This window comes from Microtus pennsylvanicus, chromosome 2 (assembly GCF_037038515.1).
Source record: "Microtus pennsylvanicus isolate mMicPen1 chromosome 2, mMicPen1.hap1, whole genome shotgun sequence".
NCBI lineage: Eukaryota > Metazoa > Chordata > Mammalia > Rodentia > Cricetidae > Microtus > Microtus pennsylvanicus.
Genome location: NC_134580.1, coordinates 97,295,951 through 97,321,143, shown reverse-complemented (window position 1 = coordinate 97,321,143; position 25,193 = coordinate 97,295,951). Strand labels below are relative to the sequence as shown.

Below are 25,193 nucleotides of genomic sequence, written 5' to 3'. Positions count from 1 at the left end.
GGTATAGATCCTCTGGAACTGAAGTTGCAGACAGTTGTGAGCTGCCATGTGGGTGCTGGGAATTAAACCCAGGTCCTCTATAAAAGCAATGAGTGTTGTGAACCACTGAGCCATCTCTCCAGTCCCAATATTCCTAATTTTTAAAAGCCAAATTTCTACCTCTACTTTCGTTGGCTGGAACCTCTTACACAATGTTAAATAGCAACAGTCATAGTAGTTATCATTGTTTTGTTCTTGATTTTAAGGAATTATTCTACTTCTCTTATAAAAAATAATGCTGAATAAAACCCTTAATATAGCAATTTTGGCTGGGCGGTGTACAGAGTGAGCCTGTTCTACAGAGTGACTTCCAAGATAGCCAGGGCTACACAGAGAAAAAAAAATTGTATCCACACATTCACTCTCATCATATGTACACAATACCCCCACTAATAACAAGAAATACATTTTAAAATTTTTATTTTATGTTTGGGTATTTGTACAACATATAAATGCCATGACACAAAGACAAGGAAAGAGAGCTCAGTCCCTTGGAACTGGAGATACAGAAAGTTGTGACCGGCCACGTGGGTACTAGGAATCAAACATAGGTCCTCTGGAAGAGCAGTCAGTGCTCTTAACTGTTGAACCACTTCTCCAGTCACATAAATACATTTCTTATTTGCATTGATGTTTTGCCTGCATGTATGTTTGTATGAGGGTGTCAGATCTTGGAGTTACAGACAGTTGTTAGTTGCCATGTGGGTACTGGGAATTGAACCCTGGATCTCTAGAAAAGTACTCATTGTACTCTTAACCACTGGGCCATACTTCCATTCCCATTTTTTTAAAGAATAAAAAAAAAAATGTGGCAGCAAGATGTCTCAGTAGATAAAAGTACTTGAGATGCAAGCTAACAACCTGAGTTCAACCCCCAGAACCCACAGCAGAAGGAGAGAACTGACTGCCAAAAGTTATCCTGACATCTGTACACAAGCCAAGGCATGCACACTCATTTGCACTCACACATACATATGATATATGTACACACTAATAAAAGTTTTTAAGTAAAAGGTATTTTTCAAAATAAAATAATTCTCTTGTGTTGAGAAGATAACTCAGTCAGTAAAGTGTTTGCTGTGCAAACATAAGGGCCTACATTTGGATTCCCAGCATACACATGATAAATTTCCTATTGCTCTTGAGCTAGAGAGATAAGGACCTCTGGGACTCACTATTCAGTCTATTAAAGAGTTTTATGTTTAGAGAGAGAAACTGTCTCAAAAGGTAAGGTGAAAAGGAAGATACCTTCACTTCTGGCTCCCCAAAGTGCTTGCACGCACGCACGCGCGCACACACACACACACACACATGCATGTATGCACACAAAATAACTATTCTTTAAAGTTTATTTAAGCAAAAGATTACCCAAATAAATTACCAACAACATATTTGATCGGACACAAAAAAAGTATTACCTATAACATTTTACTTAATTTTCCTTTCAACTTACTTTATGGTATCTGCAAAGCTGACTCGACGAGAGCTTTTTCTAGTTCTTGGAGCATCAAATTCCTAGGAGAAAAGAATATAGGATATAATTCTTAATAAAAAATCACTGTGAATTAAGTCTCCATACTATTAGAAGCTGGACTCAAGTCTTATTTTGAATTAATGATATAAAATTCCTCCAAACAGCCCAACATAGAAGCACTAAACGAACATAAATATAATTTTCCATATACTTTTTTGAGGGAGGGCAGTTCTAAGGATTAAACCTGTGGACTCATGTAAATTTTTGTTTGTTTGTTTTAGTTTTTAAGACAAGGTTTCTCTGTAGCTTTGGAGCCTGTCCTGGAACTCACTCTGTAGACCAGGCTAGTCTTGAACTCACTGAGATTTGTCTATCTTTGCTTCCGAGTGCTGGAACTAAAGGCATCTTCCACCACCGCCTAGCTAAATATCTTCTTTTGTTGTTGCTTTGCTTACTTTGAGACAAGGTCTCAATATATAAAATCCATGTTGATCTCAAACTTATGACCCTTGAGCTTCAACGTTCTAACTGCTAGGATTATAGGTGTTTACCACTACTCCTAGCTTGAGTATGATTTTCAGTAAGAGTTAAAATGAGCATATTATTATTGCTTTTTGGCCTTTTGGCTTAAATCAAGTAAAAATTAGCATACTGACACAAACAACATATAACAAGAAAGACTAGGCACAAAACAGAAGCTATGGGGCCAACCTTTATTACAATGTTCTTTTAAAACTGAAAACAAACAACCAGCTTTTTCTTTGTTTTTCACACAAGGTCTTACTATGTAGCTATGACCAGTCTGGAACTCTATATATAGACCAGGCTGCCCTAGAACTCAGAAATCAGTCTGCCTCTGCTGCCAGAGTTCTGGGATTAAAGGCATGAAGAACCATGCCCATCTAAAAATCCATTTTCATTGTAGTAAAAATATACATAAGTTACTATCTTTTGTGATTGTTATAGTATTTTAGACAAGGTCTCCCGTAGAGCAGATTACATTCAAATTTGCTATGTAGCCCATCCAAGAATGAAACCAAAATTTTATTTTCCCAGTGCTAAAATTACAGACCTGTGCCATCATTCCAAGCTACAACATAATTTATCATTTTAAACATTCTGCCTTGACAAGTACTTACATTGTTTTTGCTAGTGATAAAAACCAAATTAAATTTTGTAGTCTTGGGTGTCCTGGAACTCGTTCTGTAGACCAGGCTGACCTTGAACTCAGAGATTCACCTGTCTCTGCTTCTTGAGTACTAGGATAAAGGCATGCATCACCACCTGGCCCTTTACCATTTTTCAAAAAATTGATGAGTATATTTATGCCCGAGTGCCATATACATACAGGTGCCATGGAAGACAGAAGGTGTCAGATCCTCTGGAACTAAAGTTATAGGTAGTATCAGTCACCCAACAGGAACTGAATTTGGGTCCTCTGCAAGAGCAGAAAGTGCTCTTAACCACTGAGTCATCTCACCACTCTCATCTTAATACTTTTTAAGTGTACAGTTCAATAGTGTTAAAAACATCTTGCTGTGTAACCACTCTCTACGTCTTCATCTTACAAAATTAAAGCTGTACTTATTGGGACTGGAGAGATGGCTTAGTGGTTAAAGAGAACATATAGCTCTTGCAGAGAACTGAAGTTCATTTTCTATTTTAGGAGGTTAGCAACTCTAGCTGAGGTTTGGGGGGGATCTGATGCCTCTGTGACCTCCATAGATGATGTGGGATTTCCCTCTGTATGCTGTGAATACCACTGGTTAATAAAGAAGCTGTTTTGGCCAGTGACTTAGCAGAATAGAGCTAGGCAGGAAAAACTAAACTGAATGCTGGGAGAAAGAAGGCAGAGTCAGTGAGAAGACATGTAGCCCTGCTAGAGACAGACGCTGGAACTTTTTACCAGGTTAGCCACAGCCATGAAACGATACATAGATTAATGGAGATGGGTTAATTTAAGATATGAGTTAGCCAGAAATACACTTAAGCTATTGGCCAAACAGTATTGCAAATAATATGATCTCTGTGTGATTATTTCGGGGCTGAGCAGCCGGGAATAAACAATCAGGCTCTTACAACATATGGTCACTTACATTCATGGGTGCATAAGACTAATACACACACACACACACACACACACACACGGACACGGACACAGACACTTACATTCATGGGAACTTAAGACATACAGACACACACACACACACATAAAATTAAAACAAACAAACAAACAAAAATACGCATTTAGATCCTCCCTCCAAATCTTTGGCAACCAGCATTCTATTTCTATTTATTTATTTATTTATTTATTTATTTATTTATTTATTTATTTATTTATTATGTATACAGCATTCCTTCCATGTATGTCTGCAGGCCAGAAGAGGGCACCAGGCCCCATTACAGATGGTTGTGAGCCACCACATGGTTGCTAGGAATTGAACTCAGGACCTTTGGAAGAACAGTCAGTGCTCTTAACCTCTGAGCCATCTCTCCAGCCCCCAGCATTCTATTTCTATATCAATTTGACTATACTTCATATAAGTGGTAACAAGTAGAATTTGTCTTTTTTTTTTTGGTTTATTAAGAGAGGGTTTCTCTGTAAGGATAGCTTTGGAGCCTATCCTTACTTCTTGACTACTGTGAATAATGTTGCCATGACTATGTATTATCTCTCTCTCCTTTTTTCTTTTTCTTTATGTTTCTTTGTGTAGTCCTGGATGTCCTGAATGGAACTTGCTCTGTAGACCAGGTTGGTCTCAAAGTCAGATATCCACCTGCCTCTGCTTCTGGAGTGCTGGAATTAAAGGCTTGTGCCACCCAGCTGACTCCTATTTCTTTAAGGGAGTTGGAGAGATGGCTCAGTAGTTAAGAATATGTATAGCTCTTGCACAGAATTCAAGTTTGTTCCCAGCACCCAAACTGGGCAGTTTACAACTACCTGAAATTCTGGCTCTAGGGGATCTAACTGTCTCTTCTAGCGTCTGTGGGCTCCAGATACTCACAAGGAATACATACTGATCTACAGGCATTCACATATATGATGTGGGATTCCCCTCTATATGCTATGAATATGTTTTATTACCACTGGTTATTAAAGAAGTTGTTTTGGCCAATGGCTTAGTAGAGTAAAACCAGGTGGGAAATTCGAACAGAGATATAGGAAGTAGGAAGAGCCAAGGAGATGCCATGTAGTTGCCAGAGAAGAACAAGGCCAGCCACTAGCCAGAACCTTACCAGTAGGCCACAGCCTTGTGGTGATTAATAGAAATAGGTTAATTTAAGATGTAAGAGTTAGCCAGAAATATGCTTAAGCTATTGGCCAAGCGGTGTTGTAATTAATATGGTTTCTATGTGATTATTTGGGTCTGAGCGGCCAGGAACAAACAAGCAGTCTCTACCTACACATATAAACATAAATTAAGAACAAATCTTAAAAAACAACCAAAAATAGTATGCCACCTATACTAAGCAGTCTATATGGTTAAAGGTCAAACCAGACATAGCACACATGACAGACAGAAGACAAAGTGTTGCCAATTGTCAAGGGCCATGAGAGGTACAGTAGGATTACTAGTATTCAACAGGCCCACCTACCAGATGAGTGATAGGGAGCCCAAGGCCATGGAGTTACTGGCAGTAGAAATCAGTTGCTCCCCTCTGGGATGTCTAATAAAGTCACTTCATCTCTTCCCTAAGAATAGCTTTAGGTGTTTCCCACTGCTTGTGTGTTTATGTCATCTACTGGACACACATATCTGTGGGTAGTCTGGAAGAGGATTTTTCATTTTGCCATATAATTTTGACATATAGAATATATACTGGGTGTCTTGAATTCTTCCACAGCAGACTTGAGAGAGGGCAACCTCAGTTTACCCCTGTTCTACTATTGACCTCTGGAGATACAAGAAAAAGCTATGGATCACTTAAGCAGCCCTGGAGAAAGAAATTCCTTCACACTTGGCTGTCAGTGGGAGGCTGAGAGTGTCACTACAGAGCCATAGTTTTCCCCCTTTGATTTAGTCACTGTAGATGTAATCTTTAGAGCTGAGAGATGTCCTTGAATCAGCTAACACGTGGAGAGTATGCTAACTCAGACCAAATGCCACAGGATTCCCCTGCTTGTTTACTTAAGTTGTCTAGCTACTTGACATGGCCTCTGCCCACTGGAAAAAAGTGATGTACTAAGTACAAGACAATTCTTGCCTTCTCATAGTTTCTACTGATTATAAACTTTTTGCTCTCCACTTAGCCATTTAAGAATATACCAAGTGCACGAATTCTCCTTTAAACCCCCCTAAATGGCTTAATCTCTCTCTCTTAATTAACCTCATTCCCTCCTATGAGTTCAAGGAGGCTTTCACAAACCGCCTCCACTTTGAGTCATGAAGAAAGCTAACTGTTACAGGTTTTGTGAAAATCCTTATCTGCCTTTTATGACCCTGAAGGATTTCCAGCCCTGTACCATGTATTGCCAGAGAATTGCAAGTAGTGTCTATATAAGCTAGAAACTTTTGCAGCAGGGCAGAAGAATAAATGGGACATGATGAGAAGACTTGTGTGAGCTGACTTATTTCCTTTACCCAGTTCCAGTGCTTGCTGCAGCATTCCTTCTAGATCCTGAGAGGTTTAGAAGGCTGTTCCCCAATAAACCTTGATATGCCAGATAAGTGAGAAGACTGGATTTCCAATCCCTAACTCCATGTAAAAAGCTAGACAGATAGGCTAGAGAGATGTCGCAACATGCAAAGGCATATACTAGTTTGTGTCAGGGTAAGGAATCAAAATACCATTCCCTACTTTAATCCCAGCAGAGGTTAAATTATTAGCAACAAATAGAGTTTTAAAAATATAAATACCGGCCGGGCGATGGTGGCGCACGCCTTTAATCCCAGCACTCGGGAGGCAGAGGCAGGCGGATCTCTGTGAGTTCGAGACCAGCCTGGTCTACAGAGCTAGTTCCAGGACAGGCTCCAAAGCCACAGAGAAACCCTGTCTCGAAAAACCAAAAAAAAAAAAAAAAAAAAATATAAATACCAGATTATTCAAGAATTTGGATTTTGGCCGGGCGATGGTGCACACCTTTAGTTCCGGGAGGCAGAGGCAGGCGGATCTCTGTGAGTTCGAGGCCAGTCTGGTCTACAAGAGCTAGTTCCAGGACAGGCACCAAGAGAAACCCTGTCTTGAAAAAACAAAAACAAACAAACAAACAAAAAAAACCAAAAAAAAAAAAACCCCAGAATTTGAATTTTTTTTTTTAAACACGGTGTCACAGGGTCTTATACACAGTATGTAAACATTCCACCACTGAGTTATGGCTCTAGCCCAAAAGTGCTGTGGAATATTTTGATCACACTCTGACATTCCCCAAGACTGACCAATATAGCTATACCTTGAATTGGGGGTAGGGCCAGTTTGGAATTGGCCATTGATAAGTCAGCAGTTTGATAGAGAAGATACATAGGAAGAAAGGGGTGGGGACTAGAGTTTGAACTCTCTTGGCTCTGGGACAAGGGAAGAGGCATGTCTCTTGTGGTGTCTCTAGTCAAAAAGTAAGTTGGCTCGTAGCTACTCAGTCTCTTTGAGCTAGCAGGCTTTCACCTCATCCTTTGACTTCTGAATCTAATTGATAAGTAGAATGATAAAAGTCTTAATAAAACCTATATATCGCAGCCTGAGTGGTATGGTAGATAATAATTAAAATATCAGCAGATTCATGTGGAGCTGCTAAACCAACAGAAAAACATCACAAAAGTGTTTGAACAATAACACGGAAGCAATGAGATACTTGTACACATTTAAATGGGAATCATTTATGGTATCATCTCTTCACATAGCTAATAAAATTCATGATAATCATTGAAGCCAGACAGGATGATAGATTATAATCCTAACACATGGAAAGCTCAAGAAGAATTGCCACAAGTTCAGCGTCACTCTGAGCTATGTAAGTAAAACTTAATCTCAACAAACCAAGTCCCTCAACAAAACAAAATCACTAAAATTGCAAAGCATCTGCACTAGAGACTTACCTGAACTGTTTCATTTCCACATTTGAGGTCCTGAAGAGGACTCCTTGGGGGTTTCAAAATCTAGACACAATAATTAGAATTAGTCAAGAAAATCTAACAAAGTTATATGAATAGAAAGCTAAATTTTCCACTAAAATCCCTGAAATTCCTCAAAGTTATATTGTTCAGTGTTATGTGGCAGATTTAATATGTCTTCTCCTGGCCCACTCTCCCAAATTCTTTTGCACGAAGGTACTGAGACCATCTAACAGTCTGAAATTGTTCATAATGTTGAGCTTAGGAATGAGGGCATGCCCTAATAGGATAATCATGCTAACACAAATCAGTTCTAAGTCTTATTCTCCTATCTCGAGAAAACACATAAAACTCTTCACACAGAACTTAAACATAGCAATCAAAAGATAATTAAAAAAAAAAAGAAAGTAAATCCTAGCAGGATTATGCTAAAACTTCTTTTTTTTATGCTAAAATTTCTTATGGATAAGTTTTGCATATAGGTACCCTATATTGTTGCACTTTTTCAGTTTTATAATAATATAAATTTAATATGTAAATCAACTTGGATAAATTTGTGGCTTACAATAGTTTGAATGCCAGGTTAAATATATTTTAGAGAGAAAAAAATATATTTTAAACATTTATAATAATGAAGTATAATTTATATAGGAAAAGTTTATTAAATAAACACATTTGAAAATATAATGATGTAGAAATATGCTAGTAAAAGTTTATTAAATTATTTAAACAGTACAAAAAATGTGAATTTTGGCATATTTGCTGAATAGTTGTATAACTAGACTAACTATTTGAGTCTTTATCTAGAAAGCAATAAGAAGCTAGTTGAGATGCCAAGGTAAAGCCAAAATCAAAATAAGTATAGTTGTGTTCAGTAAAAAGTAACAGCTATTAATTTAAATAAAAGTATTTCTTACTGAGGAACGCCGTCTTCTAACAGGCTTCTGTATATTATCACTAAAAAAGAAAAGGAAAAATTATGTGTATATAGATTAATAACTTAATTTCTAAAAGCTATCATTACCTCATCCCTCATGTGTTATAGTATAATACTTCAATGTTTTAGTTCTGTGAGTTTGAAGCCAGCCTAGTCTACCAAGGAGATCCAGTGCTAGTACACTGAGAAATCCTGTGAGGGGTGGAAGATGGGGGGAGTGGAGAGCTTCTTTGGCTGGGTGATGGCATATGCCTTTAATCCCAGCACTCTGAAAACAGAGGCAGGCAGATCTCTGTGAGTTTGAAGCCAACCTGGTCTACAAAGGGAATTCCGGATAGCCAGGGCTACATAGAAAAACCTTGTTGAGATAGAAAGGAAAGGAAAGAGAAAGGAAAGGGAAAGGAAAAGGGAAGGATAGGATAGGAAAGGAAAGGAAAGGGAAAGAGGAGAGGAAAGAGGAGAGGAAAGGAAAGGAAAAAGGAAAGGAAAGGAAAAAGGAAAGGAAAAGAAAAAAGGAAAGGAAAGGAGAAAGGAAAAGAAAAAAATTCAATGTTTTAAAGGCATACTGTTGTCAGACGACCAGTGTGTGTGTGTGTGTAAGGGCTACACAAAAAAACTCTGTCTCGAAAAATAAAACAAGCAAACAAACAAAGTTCCCGTAAATAATAATCAGTACCACATAATTTACCATATCTACAGAGGCGAAATTATTAAATAAACAATCTCTAAGTCACCAGATATTAACTGTGGTTACTATGGTGTGGTTTTTTGGACTGGGTTTTAAAACTCTCAAATGCCTCTTGGCCAAATAGATAATTGTGAGGTGTAAGAAAAATAAAGACAGTACAGACACTCAAATGATCACAGGCATTATGTTCTACTAACTAGCTGTTCCAAGGAAGAAAGTGAGTTTTGTTACCATACTTGATTTTTAAATTTATTTATTATGTATACAATATTCTTTCTGCGTGTATGCCTGAAGGCCTGAAGAGGGCACTAGACCCCATTACAGATGGTTGTGAGCCACCATGTGGTTGCTGGGAACTGAACTCAGGACCTTTGGAAGAGCAGGCAATGCTCTTAACCACTGAACCATCTCTCCAGCCCCCATACTTGATTTTTAAAGAAAAACTGAAAATCTAATTACTGTATGAAATCATGAGATTTTTTTTTTGCAATTTGGTCAATTAATTGAAAAATTAAGTATCATGTTATAAGTTAAAAATTAGAGCCAGGTGGTTGTGGCACATGCCTTTAATATCAATACTCTGGAGGCAGAGGCAGATGAATCTCTGAGTTTCAGGCCAGTCAGGAACTTTATAGTGAAACTGTCTCAAAAAACATTATTTTTAAGCTGCAAACAGATCACTAGTTTATGATTCTATTTTTTTGTTTTGTTTCTTGAGACACGGTTTCTCTGCATAACAGTTCTAACTGACATGAAGCTAGCTCTTGTAGACCAGCCTGGCTTTGAACTCACAGAGACCCACCTGACTCTGCCTCCCAAGGGCTGGGAAAGGTGTGCGCCACCACTGCCTAGCTATGATGCTAATTTTAGAGAAATCATTTCATCTCCTAAGGCCTTAATGAGATGAAAGGTGGTATCTATTAAAAGTCCTTCAAGTCCTCAGTTCTAACTCTAAGTGAACTTTTACAAAGATATGGCAGAAGGGCTATCACTTTTTAACACTGACTTTTACTTGAAACAAAATAGAAAACAATTTCAAATGTCACCGATAGTGCTTAACTAGTCTGAAAAGAACCTTTCTGCAATAGAAAACATTTTAGCAGTACCAAATGAACTTACTTCTCTTTGTTAGCCTCTGAAGACATCCCATCCATTTTTGAAAACTTTTTTTCTGTAAAAAAAATAGATAGTATTAACAAGTAAGAAAGATAAGAAAAATTATAATCTATGGAAGATTGAGAACATGGGTGAGACTTTAGAGTTATTTTGTAAATACCAAAAATAAGAAGCAAAAACCACATTGTGAGTTCTAAAACACAAGGGATTTTTAGGCTAGTTTAAGTACCATGTTATACTTTTTTCTCTCCTCTTTTTTTTTAAATTTGTGTTTGTGGCATAGCGGAGAAAGCAGGGACTCTCCCTCCACCTTGCATTTGGTGACTCTGACCTAGCATGACTTTCTGGCGCTCTGGAAGAAACATGGGACTACTAACTAAAATTGTGGGTCGTCACTCTTTCGCAGGGGTGGCATACCAGGTATTTATTTTATGATTTACACTATGATTTTTTACATTATGATTCATAACAGTAGCAAAATTATAGTTATAAGTAGCAATGAAAACAATTTTTTGATTTTTGAGACAGCATTTCCCTATGTAACCCGGCTGTCCTAGAATTAGCTCTGTAGTCCAGGCTGGCCCAAACCTGCCTCTGCTGGAATTAAAGATATATGCCACCTTGCTCAGTTGCAACAAAAATAATTTTATGGTTGGGAGTCACCACAACATGAGGAACTGTATTAAAAGGTCACAGCATTAGAAAGGTTGAGACCCATTGTTCTATAGGAAAAGTTTCAAGTTCTGTACTCAAAACAGATAAAAATACTTGGCAATATTAACCTAAGGTAACCTAAACACTGTTGTTTGAAAGTCTTTGAGACTCATTCTTCTCCAACATGTGTACTAATTGGCATTTAACTGATGAGAGTCAAAACTTACCAGAACTTGAAAAACCAAGTGGGGGGGGGGATACTGGATGTCTCTAATTCTATTAAATGTGTAGTATATGATATAACCCATATGCTATACCCTTAACAGAAATAGGCCAAGCCTATTGCAATAAGGTTCACATATAAAATGCTTTTTGATCACATTCATACCGATTGGTGATTGGTTCCAAAACTGCATTTGGCATTTAGGGGTTTACTTACAGAGGGGTTTGGATATTATTTGTTTTTTAGACAGCCAATTCTTGAAATCTATCAGGCACTGTGTGAACTACTCATTCAAAATAGTACCTGTGGGAGCCCATGTGTGATTCAGTTTCCATGTGGAGTCCATTCTGACTTTATAAGTCATTTGAGTTCAAGCTTGCTTGCTCTGCTTTTTCCAATAACTCTGAGGACTGTGAGAGCCTTCTGATTTAAGCCCACGAGAAAAGAACACTCTATCTAGTAGACAGTATACTGCTGATGCCAAACCCCAGGAACATCAAGATAGAAAGCAAGGCTGCTTCGATCAGCAAGTGCCTGTTGGAGAGGAGGCTGCTCACTCAAGGACAGGAATGGTCTTGTGGTTAGAGACTGACCGACCAACTGTGCTGTGCTTTGTTCTGCTTTTGTATATAAGCAAGTTCTGAAATAAACTCTGGGCTGTTTGGTTTGACCAACCGGCTGCCAAACAGACCTCCCGAATCTATCCTGTGCTTCTTTCATCTGACCTTCCTTTGGCCTTGAGGATCCCCTCTCCAGGAACCCTAGCTGATCGCAAGAGCAGGCTCCTACAAGGACCTAGCTACATTACTGTCAATTATAATAACACATCATTGTGAAGTTTAAGCAACTGGTATGAATAAAAGCTAGGGTTTTTTGTTTTAATCAAAGTGGTACATGTTCAAGAGGCAAATTTATATAATTAGCAATTTGACTAATTAAGAAAAAATTCTTTAACTTCAATTTATAATTCTTTAACTTCAATTTATATTTATCAAATGGCTACTAAGTTGTTAAGATATACTCATTAAGTTTATTGAACCTAGCTATATAATAAATGGAACTGTTTGGTATTTCTTTTGGACTGTTTGAACCAAAATGTTTGAGAATCACTAGTCTAAATAATTCAGGAATCGGCAAACACATTCAAAACAGTCTTGAAGGAATTTTTTTAATTGAAGAAAATAAACAACAATAAAACATTATGTGGCAGAGAATATCACAGTGACCTACAGCCAGCAAAGCCGAAAATACTATCTGGCTCCTTGTTCACTCCTAAATTGATACAACCAAAATCTACAGTAAATATTTTCCACAATCTTCATTGATGGATCCTAGATCTATGCTGTCAAATAGTTATCTATACTGAAATTAAAATGAAGCATTTTTGGTAACTACGGCTACATTTCTTTGTAACCATAACTACACTTTAAGTGTTCAAAAAATGGTTGCTAATGGGTAGCATGCTGGACAGTGCATATATAAAACATCACCATCATCACAGAAAATTCTACTGGAAAGGCTCATCCCATCCAGTATCTAGAGTGCCTTTTCTTGTTCTCTCGGCATCAAACACATCATGTCTATCTCCACTGCTACATTTTTACTCCTTTTACACGTCTTTATCGTCTTATAAAGCTTTCCAGCCATTCACATAGGCAAGAATTACATTGCTTGAACCTAACCCTTAATGACCAAAATCTTACAACCTATTTCCCTTTCATATCTCTAACATCCATTCCAACAATATGACCAAACAATGAAATGCCATCTCCATGAAGTCTACTTTAGTCATTGAACACAGAAGAAACCGAACTAAACCATTCAACGGAAGTGAAAACTAACTTCAACCTTTAGTGTCTAAAATAAACGCTGCTTCGGGTTTTTAGCCACAACCTTTACCCTTTACTTCTGTTAACTTCTGTCTTGGCCACTGTTCTATTGCTGTGAAGACACCATGACCACAGCAACTCTTTTAAAAAGAGGCATTTAATAGAGGGCTGGCTTACCGTTTCAGAGACTTACATAGTGGAACATGACAGCAGACACACGGTGCTGGAAAAGGAGCTGAGAGCATAGGCTTGGCATGAGCTTTTGAAAGCTCAAAGCCAATGGCAGACCTCCTCCAAGTCAGCCACATGTCTTCATTTTCCCAATCCTTTCCATTAGTGCCACTCTCTAGTGACTAGACATTTGAATATATGATCCTATGGTGCCATCCTTATTGAAAACACAATGTTAATACTTTTTTTTTTTTTTTTTGGTTTTTCGAGACAGGGTTTCTCTGTAGCTTTGGAGTCTGTCCTGGAACTAGCTCTTGTAGACCAGGCTGGACTCGAACTCGTCAATACATTTTTAAAAGTCCAGTCGGCAATTTTCCACACCCAAGGGGCTTAAATCCAGAGCCTGAGGATGGAAAGGTAGTGTTATAATCTAATTTGTGCCACACGAATATTGACTTTATTAATGTTGGACCCGCAGAAACCCGGAACTCTATTATTGGTCTCAGACAAGCTTACAACTTAAAATTCACTCACTGCTTTCAAAGCACTGCAGCCGGGAACGTGGGGAATTTCGGTCAGAAACACACAGCACAGGAAGACGGTGGAGGAGAGGCAGGGGTACGAGAAGAAGGAACCCTGACGAACACGGCGGGTGGGGCGGGCCCGGCCTAGGAACCCGCGGGAGGTTGCGGCGTTAGGGCGGGGGACCGGGAACGCGGCGGGGCGGTCCCGGCGATGGAGGGGCCGGCCGTTGGGGCTCGCGCGTTCCCCGCGGGGCACGGGCTGACGGAGCGACCCTCAGCGCTCAGACACAACCCAAGCCCGCTCAGGAAGGAGCCCGGGACACAGCCACGGCGCTTTCTTACCCGCCGCAGTCCGTCTGCTCGCCTCGACCAGCTCCGCGCGCTCCTTCAGGACCAGACGTCACCGCTCCAGGAAGTATTCAAATCTAACCGCCAGAGCGACGCGCAGGCGCACTGCCGCACACCAGGACGGCCCCGCCCCTAAGACGTCTCGAAATGTTTCTGTCATCCTCAGCGCCGACTTAAGTTTCCTCAAGTTTTTCTCGCTTCCTACAGAATTTTCTTCGCCTCTATCAAATATAGACCTCTTTTTCTGAGAACGGTACCTTCTTTCGATTGTCTGCTCTGCAAACAGTCGGACCGTTGGCTTCCGTACGAAACGGCGGCTTCCATGATATTGCGTCACAGCCCGCTGATACTACTCCCTATAGCTGCCAGGAAGACCTAAGCTTCTGGGACGAGGTGGCCGAGTGGTTAAGGCGATGGACTGCTAATCCATTGTGCTCTGCACGCGTGGGTTCGAATCCCATCCTCGTCGGTAGCTTTTTATTTTTTTTAATCCCCCCTTGTAGGGTTTCCACTAATTAACGTAACGTGAAGATATAATTTACAGGACGGAAACGATTGAATATTTCATCTGATTTCGATGGATTTACTGATTTTATCTAGCACTATTAGTCTCATCATGGAAGGGTGTTTCTTTATGGTACTGGGAATGAAAGGAAATATTTGAAAAGCACTTTCGAATCGTTATGAAGAAAAGGCAGAAAAAAGAGTTTTCTAGGACTCAGAAAATGTAGCGGATTTAATTTCTTACACAGTAAAAAACAGCACAGAGACTATAACTACAGCTCACATGTTCGGGGTGGTCTGGAACATGACGTGACCTAGCTCTGCGGTAAGTTTCGGTTATTTAAAAAGCTCTCATTCGGGGATTGTTGCTGTTGTTTTAAGTTTTTGAAACCAGAACATTTATTTTACGACTGCTTGAAATCCTCAAGATGAACTAGATGCGACAGCAGCTGCCCTCTTGGGTTTAGGTGTTGTTCCGTCGCGAAATCCCGTCTGAATCTGCGATAATGTTGAGGTGCCTCATCCTGAAAGACCCGGAGATATTTTTCTTGATTAATTAATCTCAACCTTATGTTTTAAGGGAGAGACTCTCACTGAAAAAAGAAAGAGAGAGAGAGAGAGAGAGAGAGAGAGAGAGAGAGAGAGAGAGAGAGAAGCGCAGTTTTCTGGACTGGAGAAATGGTTCCTAGCATCCACATGTCAGCCCTGCTTTGTCTATAACTCCAGTTCCAGTTCCAGGGGATGCAGTACAATCTTCTGAACTCCTTCAGCATCAGGTGTGCACAGGGCACACTTACATACACACAGGCAAAACACTCAGACCCATAAAATAAATAAATTTAGTGATTTTTGGAAGAGCTCCTAAGCTTCACCAGGCTGTCAAAGGCATCGGAGTCACACCAAAGGTTGGGGCCATGAGGGAATTCGCTATGGGAAGACATCTGTAATCAATCCCAACAGAAGGTTGTGAGCTTAAGGCTAGCCTGGGCTACATAGTCAGCCCTGTCTCAAAAACAAAAGCACATAAATAAAAAGCTTTTTATTTGTATTTTATATGTAGGGGTGTTTTGCCTGTGCACAACATGTGTTCGGTACCTACCGAGGCCAGAAGATGGTACTGAATCCCCTCCAATTGGAGTTACAGATGGTTGGGATAAATCATATAGGTGCTGAAATCAAACCTGGGTCCTCTGGAAGAGCAGCCTGGATTCTTAGCTGTTGAGTCATCTCTTAGCTCCAGATGAGTTATTTCGAATAAAGGAAAAGCTTCAGGTGTTTTGAAAAGTATAATACAATGGAAAAATCTAGGACTGGAGAGATGGCCCAGCAGTTAAGAACACCTACTTTCTCAGCAGAGAAGCAGGGTTCAGTTCTCAGCACCCAGAAGGCAGCTTACACCAGGTGGCTGTACCTCCAGTTCCAGGGGATCTGGACTCCCCAGGTACCAGACATTCATGCAGTGCACATACATAAATTCAGGCCAAACACTCATATATAAAATATAAATGATTAATTAGTTTTAAAAAACATAAAAATCAAGAATGGAAAAAATAAATCGGAAGCTCATTTTAAAAAAATATTTATTGGCCAGAACTCAGGAGGCAGAGGCAGGCGGATCTCTGTGAGTTCGAGGCCAGCCTGGTTTACAAGAACTAGTTCCAAGACAATCTCCAAGCAACACAGAGAAACCCTGTCTTGAAAAACCCAATAATAATAATATTAATTATTATTATCCTTGGATCGTTTCTTACTTGTATTAAATAAATTTTAGCCATTGTCTCCCTCATTACCCTCTCTCATCCCCACTTCCTCTTCTACCAAAACCCTTCTTTCTTTTCGAGAAGTCCCTTCCTACTGTCATGTGTGTTTTTTGATGGCTGATGCACTGTGTTAAATTAGGGTTGCTTATAATGGCCATGGGGGTAACGTTATTTTCTGGAGCAACTTTTCAATGGTTAGACCACTGAAGCAAATAACATTCCCTCCCCCAGCATCCATTAACTGTCGGTAGCCCGCAGGGAGGGATGGCCCTTCATGAGGCCCTCCCTCAGCCACGTTGAAATGTTGATGGACTCAGTCCTGTGGAGGTATCACAGCTGCCCTGAGAACAATGGCCATGCATTCCTGGAAGACTTTTTAAAGCACCTTCCTTTTCCGCTGGCTCTAAAATTCTTCCCCTTTGCTCCAGAAGTTCTCTGAGCCTGGCGGGTGTGATGCCCTCATCCCGTACCAGGAGGCTCACTCTCCAGCTCCTCACTACCTTGCTTCTTGCTTCGTTCCATGCCCGGTTGTTTAGTTCTTATTTTCGTGTGAAACGACAGTAAGGCTCGCCATGAGAACGCCAGGGTTTCCTATCCTGTCGACTTCCTGGTCAACAACTACCAGTACTTCTGCTCCTTTTTCCTAAGGGAGTGAGAACAATTAACGATGCCACATTATTTTAAAGCCTGCGAGGGAAAAATTGCTTGAGTTAGTAACAAAAGAAACTGGAGTGATAAGCGAGTGTGAGGCGCCATCTACTGGATCAATTGCAACTTCCAGATTTGGGCGACAAAATGATGGCAACTTTTTACTTTTTAAATCCCATGAGCTGGCCTCTTCTCAACACTGGGGTTACTCCTTGCCGTCCTGAACTATTACAGGACACTCCAACCCCCACTCTCTGAAAAACTATGAGGAAAGACTGATGCACTGATCCTTAAGGCATTGTTATGGTAGGAAGGGACTTCTCGAAAAGAAAGAAGGGTTTTGGTAGAAGAGGAAGTGGGGATGAGAGAGGGTAATGAGGGAGACAATGGCTAAAATTTATTTAATACAAGTAAGAAACGATCCAAGGATAATAATAATTAATATTATTATTATAATAATGTTATATCCTTAAGGCTGTTGCACTTACTGAGTGCCAAGACATGGGTCATTCTCTGGATCCAGCTCCAGGGAGGCTCCTGCCTCTGTTGACCATGAAGTTACCAGGGAAGAACTGTGTTTAGCTGGCGATGCTCCCCAGTGCTGGGTGATTACACAGCAACAGCTCTTATATGACTCAGTTCTGAAGAACATGCAGTAGATAATTGAGTGTGTGTGTGCGGCGCACTTGCTAAAGACTATGTCTTACTATACATAAGAAATCTTCTGGAGTGGTGGTGCATGAGTTTAATTCCAGCATTTGGGCCTAAACTTGTAGATTGTTGTCTGTAACTCAAGCAGTAGGAAAGCTAAGGAGGAAGGTTCTGGGTGTGAGGCCAACTGGAATATGAGTAATTTAGGGGTTATCCTGGGGCTATGTAACAAGAAACTCAAGAAAAACAAAGAGGAAGAAGAGAGAGAGATTAGGAAAGGAAGGATGGAGGAAAGAAAGAGGAGAGAGAGGGAAGGGAGAGAGAGAAAAACCCAGACTTCAAGACATTTAAAAAAAAATTGGCTTTGAGCCGGACAGTGGTGGCACACACCTTTAATCCCAGCACTCAGAAGGCACAGGCAGGCAGATTTCTGTGAGTTCAAGGCTAGCCTGGTTTATAAAAGCTAGTTCCAGGACAGGCTCCAAAGCTACAGAGAAACCCTGGGGGGCGGGGGGGGTGTAAAAATTGGTTTCGTGTGTGTTTGTTATTTTGTTTGTTTGTTTGAGACACTGTCTCAGTATGTAGACCAGGCTTGACTACATCTCAGAGACCCTTTAATTCCAAGTGCTGGGTCCAAAAGTGTTCTTCACTATATGCAGTAAAGATTGGTTTGAGAGGTAGGTAGATAGGCGTGGGCTTGGTCTCTTCCTTACCATCAGAAAGAGGTGTGGTCCTACAGCAGAATGCCTCAGTGGTAAATTCAGGCATTCTCTAGAACCATAACACTTAAAAGTCATTTTTCTTGGTCAAATGATGGAATGTTTGCAAGAAAAATTTAACCAGGGCCGGGCGGTGGTGGCTTATGCCTTTAATCCTAGCACTCGGGAGGCAGGGGTAGGCAGATCTCTGTGAGTTTGAGGCCAGCCTGGCTTATAAGAGCTAGTTCCAGGACAGGCTCCAAAGCTACAGAGAAACCCTGTCTCGAAAAAACAAAAACAAAAACAACAACAAAAAACTAAACAAAAAAAAAAGAAATAAAAGAAAAAGAAGAAAAATTTAACCAGATATATCATTTGTATTTTAATCGAATTACTGTAGTGTTTTTAAGAATCTTATGACTCAGCCGGGCGGTGGTTGGCGCACGCCTTTAATCCTAGCACTCGGGAGGCAGAGGCAGGCGGATCTCTGGGAGTTCAAGGCCAGCCTAGTCTACAAAAGCTAGTTCCGGGACAGGCACCAAAGCTACAGAGAAACCCTGTCTCGAAAACCAAAACAAAAATAAGTGCTGGCAAGAATGTGAGGAAACTGGGACCCTTGGTACAGTGCTGGCAACAACAGTTCAGTTTCCATGGAAAAGGTTTGTGTTTTAACTAAAAAGTTAAAAGCAATTGCCATTCATTCAACTGACTATAAACAGGTACTTAAACATCTTGCACTGCACAGATGCTCACGGCAGCACTGTAAGTAGCAACTGATGAGTGACTATGCAGAATGTAGCATACCTGTGCAATGGGATACTGTTCAGTCACAAAAAAGAATGAACTACATATGCATACTATAATTAGTTGAATCTTAGAAATATTATGCTAAGTTAATACACTAACTCCAGTTCCAGGGTATCTGAAATGGCAAAGCACCAGTGCACATTAAATAAATAAATCTTTTTTTTTTTAAAGATTTATTTATTTATTATGTATACAACATTCCTTCCATGTATGCTTGCATGCCAGAAGAGGGTGCCAGGTCTCATTATAGATGGCTGTGAGCCACCATGTGGTTGCTGGGAATGGAACTCAGGACCTCTGGAAGAGCAGCCAGTGCTCTTAACCTCTGAGCCATCTCTCCGGTTCCAAATAAATAAATCTTAAAAAAAAAAAAAAGACACAGAGGTTATAGTCATTTATATGAAATGCCTAAAACACACAATTCATAAAGAAGAGACTAAGCTTACCAGAAGCTGAGGGAGAGAAAAGGGAATGAGTGCTTAACAGTTTTGCTTTAGGGGTGAGAACAGGTTTTGAAGTCATGAGATTAAGGTTGCTCAAGTTTGAGGAGATACAGTAAATGCCAATGAAGTGTGTATCTTAAACTGCTTACTCTTATGCTATGTGAATTTTATCACAATTAAAAAAAAAAAAAGCAAGGCACGGTGCTTCATGCCTGTGACTTCATGACTCGGGAGGCAGAGGTAGCCTGAGCTACAAAGAGAAACTCAGAAGGACTAAGGGGCTAGGAATGGAGTTTAGCTGTAGAGCACTTGCCTTCCTGGTGATGGACCTAGCATTGGGAGAGGCGGGAGGAGCTGTAAGATAACTAGTAAAAACAGATACACAAGGTGTTAGGAAAAAATAATATATTTACAGACCTGAAAGTCTCCAGATGAGCTAGAAGGAAAGAGGTAGCAAGAACAAGCAGGTTCCTTTACAGTTGAACCTTCACTCTTCCCCAAACCCTGAGTACTAACCAATGGGATCAGTCCCTGCCCCAAGGGACTTCTTGTTCCAACCCAAGAAGTCTTTCTTCCATTGGCCACATCCTTCAGTCTTCCTGCCAGTCATCTTGTGCCCAGGCTGGCATGGGTGAGACATATTCAAAGTCTGGCCCTTTATAGCGGAGGGCATGCAGGAACATCACAAGATCCTGGGGCAAGGGATCCTGTCGCAAGAGCCGGCACTCTGCACAAAGTGGGTCTGTCTCTTGATTCATAACATCTGCTTTCTCTGCGTTAGCCTTCTCTGGTGTGTCCAGACCCTGAGAGGCTGCCTCAGCTATTCCATCTGTCTTCTGGGCTACTCTGGTCAACTCCTGCAGGCTGTTCTTGGCCAGCTCTGAAGAGGGGGCTGCAGAGTCCATGAGTCCTGGGACCAGGTCATCCTCACAGATATCTAGCACATTCAGGCTTTCTTTGGCCTGATGCTCTGCAACCAGGTCCCGGAGAAGTTCCTCATCTGTCTTTGGAATGTGGCCCCCCTGGCCTCGAGAAGGACCCCAGGCAGGCGAATTGTAGATGGGGTCATTGAGAATGGGGTGGCCCAGAAACTGGAGGTGGACTCGGATCTGATGAGTACGGCCTGTAAGCGGGCGGCACCGTACCACACTGGAGTGGCCATTGTAGCTCAGCCTCTGGAACACAGTCTCACAGGGCTTGCCCTGGGGATCCACACGGCACACTCCTACCTTGTAAGACACCACTAAGATGGGTTCCTTGCAAATTACCTCCTGGTCAGGGAACTCCCCTTCAACCCGGCATACATACTCCTTCTCCAACTACAAAGGAGGAAGACGGGAAAAGTTAATCCAAAGCAAAACCACCAAGCCCAACCCTCTACAGAGTGCAGTGTAATTCAAACCCTAATGCCAGCATTGTCAGCTTCACCATCCTGAGTGAGCTAAGCTCTGTGCATCCCCACACCTCATCTAGGAAATATGAAATCAGGGGAGATAGCTCTGCAGTTAAGATCACCTGCTGCTCTTGCGAAGGACCTGGGTTCAGTTCCCAGCACCCACATGGTTGTTCACCACCATCCCTAACTCCAGTTCCAGGAGATCTGTTCCCCTTCTGACCTCTGCAGGCACCATGCATGAACATGGTGTACATATATGCATGCAGGCAAAATACCCACATAAAATAAAATGAATACATGAATTAAAAAAAGGAAAATATAAAATCAGAAAACATTTACCACCAGGTGGTGGTGGTGTACACCTTTAATCCCAGCACTTGGGAGGTGGAGGCAGGTGGATCTCTGTGAGTTTGAGGCCACCCTGCCTTGAAAAAACAAATTTAAAAAAAAAAAAGAAAGAAAGAGAGAAAAATATTTACCTCACAGGGCTGCTATAAGAATTTAGTAAATTAGGCTCTAATGTGTTGGGGATTAAGTCTGGTATGTGTTCAATAAATGCATTATGATCCAGATGTAGAATTTCAAGTCTTAAGATCATAACTACCAGCCAATGATCTTACTCACACCTCTTCCAACTTTATCCAGTCTTCCTACTACATGAGCTCTCCTCAAAATCTTAAAAATGTTTTATGATTTCAGAACAGCAAACTACCAAGAAGCAGTACCTGCCATCTCCAGAGACCTGAAATGTACAGGATAGTCTGTCTTTGGCACTTGAAATAGGAAGGCTGTAGATAACCTCAATCTAGAACTCCATGACCCCTTTCCAACACAAAGCACCTGGGAGCCCAGGAAGCAGTCTCAGGCAGACGAAGCCTGGCTCACCTGCCGCTCCCGAACTTGCTCATGGATCTTCTCGGAGAAGGCGGCTGTCTTGGCAAACATGAGGACTCCGGAGGTGAGGCGGTCAAGCCGGTGAAGCGGGTGGAGCTCCTTCAGGTGATGCTCCTTGCCTAGGATGAAGATGACTGTGTTGTGTCGGAAACGGCCACAGGGGTGGACAGGAATGGAGGACGGCTTGTCTATAACGACCACATCTTCATTCTCAGCTAGAAGGCGGATGGGCTCTGCTGTGACTGGTGGCTCATGTCTGTGCACTGTGTTCCGCAAGAAGTCATTGTCCTGTCAAACACAGGTAAGCAGTCAGCCTGGGACAGCAGCCTACAGACAGTGAGCTTCCTCCGTTCCTTACTGACATGGAGGAATGGTCACAGAAAAAAGTCTTAAGTAGAAAAAGAATTGGTTGTAGCATGATATCATTTTGTAAAAATACACAGAGGTAAACACCTACTGTTGAAACATACACAACTGGTTAAATCACTTGGTGGTGAGATTATGGGTGTTTTCTAGTTTTGCTTTTGTATAATCCTTACAATAAAGTTGTATTTTAAAAAGTCTTTATTACACTTATTTATGTGCGTGCATGTATAAAGGCGCATGCAGAGGCAAGAGGTTGTGAGGTTAGTGGCAGGGTCCTTAACCTGCTGAGCCACCTAACCACCTTGATACAAATGCATTTTGAAAGCAAATGTCTTTTAAATGGAGGTGGGGGGAACCGGTATAACCTTCAACAAACAACACCAAGCTGTAAGCCACAGCTCTAGGCTCTACGTCAGATTTGACACAAGCTCACTACATGTTCTTGGGCAAGTCATTTTAACCTCTCTGGGCCTCAGTTTTCTTACCTGTGAGTATGAAGGTTATGACAGACATAACCTGCGGTTCTCAAAATCAGTATGGGAGAGATTAATGCCAAATACTGAAATTACCCTTTTTTCATTATCATCACAGTGAGTCAGTGTTAATGACAGGGGTCTGGGGGCGGGGGGGACCGGGACGACTGGACGGACCACCTGGCTAGTATCTATTCCCGAATTCCTACTTCTATAACATCAGGAACCATGACAACTACTTTAAGCATTAATATAAGCACACACTTTGTAAATTGCACCGTTGTCTTACTCTGAGGTTCAGTTTCATCACAAGATGGAGTCGCTTATACGTACTCCATGATAGAGCACACAAAATGCTTAACTTTGTGCCTGATACAGTTAAGAACACACGAGTGAGGTACCTACTATTATTATTTGTACCGAGATTTATCATGCAGGGTAGAAAGTAGGCAGTCCCCTTGCCACAAGGCAGATATAAAAAGGAAAATGAGAATTTCCATTCCTGTTTCTTTAAAAAAATAAAATAAAAACCCGCCTTGCTGGGGAGGACGAACAGGTTGAGTTCTAGAGCGTAGAAAGGCTGTCTGCTTGATGTAAGAGGTGGGAACTAAACGAGTCCCACGGGAAAACGAGATCGTTTCTGAATTACCATCATTTTACTCCGGCACTTATAGGCTGAATCTGGAAAACAACAACAACAACAAAACAAAACCTTTCCTCTTTTCCTCAAAGCCTGATTCTGGCCAGCCCCATCAGACACCACCTTGAGCACGATGCTGAGGTCCTGAACAGGTTCCTCGTTGAGATGCAGGCGTCCCGCCCGGATTGCAGCCTCGTAGTACTCCAGTGGCTGGGATCGGAACTCGGTGCTGAAGACGTGCAACAAGCTGCGGCCAACCCACCGACCTTTACAGTAGGTCTGGAAGTCGAAGTAATAGGGGCGCACCTTGCGCAGGCCGCCCTCGAAGTAGTAGGTGGTCTCTGCAAAGTGCTCGTCGCCGAAGCTGACCCCGGTCCGACGTTTCTTCGGGGGCGGTACGACCCGTTCCCCGGTGGCGCCTCGCCGCTTCTTCCTCTTGCCTGAGTCGGCGACTGGAGCCGGAGCCTGCTCCCCGTTCCCCGAGACCTGCGCTTCGCCTCCCTGGGCCCGCTCCCCGCTCCCCGGGACCTGCTCCCCCGCCGCCGCGGGCCCCGGGCCCTCCTGGAGCGGCTCTCCGCTCCCGTCGCTACCAGAGTCTCCATTTTGCTGAAACTTCAAACCGCGCGCTGCCTCGGCCTGGGTAGACAGTGCCTCAGCCATCGCCTCCTTACAGCCACCCCAAGTCCTGGCAAAGCTGTGAGACCAGAACGCCGCCCGCCACTGCACAAGGATCTGTAGGCAGCCGTGGACACCACGCCGCATGACAGCGCGGCCAACAGCTCCGGGGTCGCAATCTGATGGCGTCATCGGGAAGCAACCAATCAGAGAGACCCAGTACAGAAGCGGCGAAGAAGGGAGTTTGCAGAGTTAGGGGTCTGCGGGCATCTTTCTATCCGCCCCCTCCCTTTCTAGTGCCTTATGCAGAAAGTGGCTGTATACAGACTCCTTCATCGAAGAGATCAGAGAGAGATTATTTCCTAAGGGAAATCTTCGGGAGTGCGCCACGAAGACGACGGTGCACATTCCATACAGATAAGCTCTCCTTCCCCGGGTCTGTAAAACAGTTAAAAGTTTACTTAGAGCAGGCGGAGCGGGCAAGGCAGCGCGCGCCTCCATTCTCGGCGTCAAGATCTGGAGGCAGAAGCATTAGTTTCAGTTCTAGGGTCACCCAAGAGCGTGTCTCAAAATAAAAACAAACAAGCTAAATAATAATAATTAAATTATTTTTAAAACAATCAAGCCGGGCAGTGGTGACACAACTTTAATTTCAGCACTTGGGAGGTATAGGCAGCCGGATCTCTGTGAGTTTGAGGCCAGCCTGGTTCCCAGGGCAATGAGAGCTGTTATACAGAGAAAGCCTGTCTTGAAAAAACAAATTAAAAGATTAAAAAATAATAATAAAAACAAGTCGGGTGGTGGTGGTCCATACCTTCAATCCCAGCACTCGAGAGTCAGAAGCAGGTAAATCGCTTTGAGTTGGAGGCCAGGCTGGTCTACAAAGTGAGTTCTAGAACAGCCAGGCTATATAAAGAAACCGTGTCTCAAAAAAAAAAAAAGATTTAAAAAAACAAACAAACAAAAAGCAAACAAGTAGGGAAAAAGTACCAAACAGAATGAAAGTTGCTACAACTGTGACTGTACCAAGAACTATTTTGTCTACTATACTCTTTTAAGTGGCAGTGTTGGGGAATCCTAGAGTCTCAAGCACTCTACCATTTAGCTAAAGTCACTACTACAATAATTTAGAAGAGTGCACATTATAGTATGTTAAATACATAATACTATGTGTGTGTGTATATATATATATATTATATAAACCTATTATATATGTGTGTGTGCAATACTTTTCACATCTGTCCTTCC

At 41.7% G+C, this 25,193-nt stretch overlaps 2 protein-coding genes and 1 non-coding gene across 3 annotated transcripts in view; 1 reads left to right on the top strand and 2 right to left on the bottom strand.

The window, feature by feature from the left end:
- Positions 1-14,114, bottom strand: part of Knl1 (kinetochore scaffold 1) — a 66,035-nt gene extending 51,921 nt beyond the window's left edge. The window contains exons 1-5 of the mRNA XM_075961811.1: positions 14,045-14,114; positions 10,305-10,356; positions 8,478-8,517; positions 7,546-7,605; positions 1,493-1,554 (exon numbers count right to left, since the gene is read on the bottom strand). Of these exons, the coding sequence (XP_075817926.1) occupies positions 1,493-1,554; positions 7,546-7,605; positions 8,478-8,517; positions 10,305-10,339 (197 nt within the window). The 5' untranslated portion in view covers positions 10,340-10,356; positions 14,045-14,114. The remainder of the gene's footprint in view (positions 1-1,492; positions 1,555-7,545; positions 7,606-8,477; positions 8,518-10,304; positions 10,357-14,044) is intronic.
- A 323-nt stretch (positions 14,115-14,437) lies between these two features.
- Positions 14,438-14,519, top strand: Trnas-gcu (transfer RNA serine (anticodon GCU)). The gene has a single exon. It is a non-coding gene; the product is annotated as a tRNA-Ser (tRNA).
- Positions 14,520-19,951: 5,432 nt separating this feature from the next.
- Rpusd2 (RNA pseudouridine synthase domain containing 2) lies at positions 19,952-24,109 on the bottom strand. Its single transcript, XM_075961800.1, has 3 exons — positions 23,454-24,109; positions 21,843-22,139; positions 19,952-20,880 (listed from the first exon to the last, which is right to left on the bottom strand). The coding sequence occupies exons 1-3, from the start codon at positions 24,090-24,092 to the stop codon at positions 20,152-20,154; spliced, it is 1,665 nt and encodes a 554-aa protein (XP_075817915.1). The 5' UTR covers positions 24,093-24,109; the 3' UTR covers positions 19,952-20,151.
- Between the last annotated feature and the right edge of the window lie 1,084 nt (positions 24,110-25,193).

Excerpts from the sequence above, each read along its gene's own strand:
- Rpusd2 (XM_075961800.1), bottom strand. The coding sequence starts at position 24,092 with ATGCGGCGTGGTGTCCACGGCTGCCTACAGATCCTTGTGCAGTGGCGG. Across the intron at positions 22,140-23,453 it reads ACCTCAGCATCGTGCTCAAG|GACAATGACTTCTTGCGGAA; the intron begins GTGGTGTCTGAT and ends TGTGTTTGACAG. Across the intron at positions 20,881-21,842 it reads AGCAAGTTCGGGAGCGGCAG|TTGGAGAAGGAGTATGTATG; the intron begins GTGAGCCAGGCT and ends CCTCCTTTGTAG.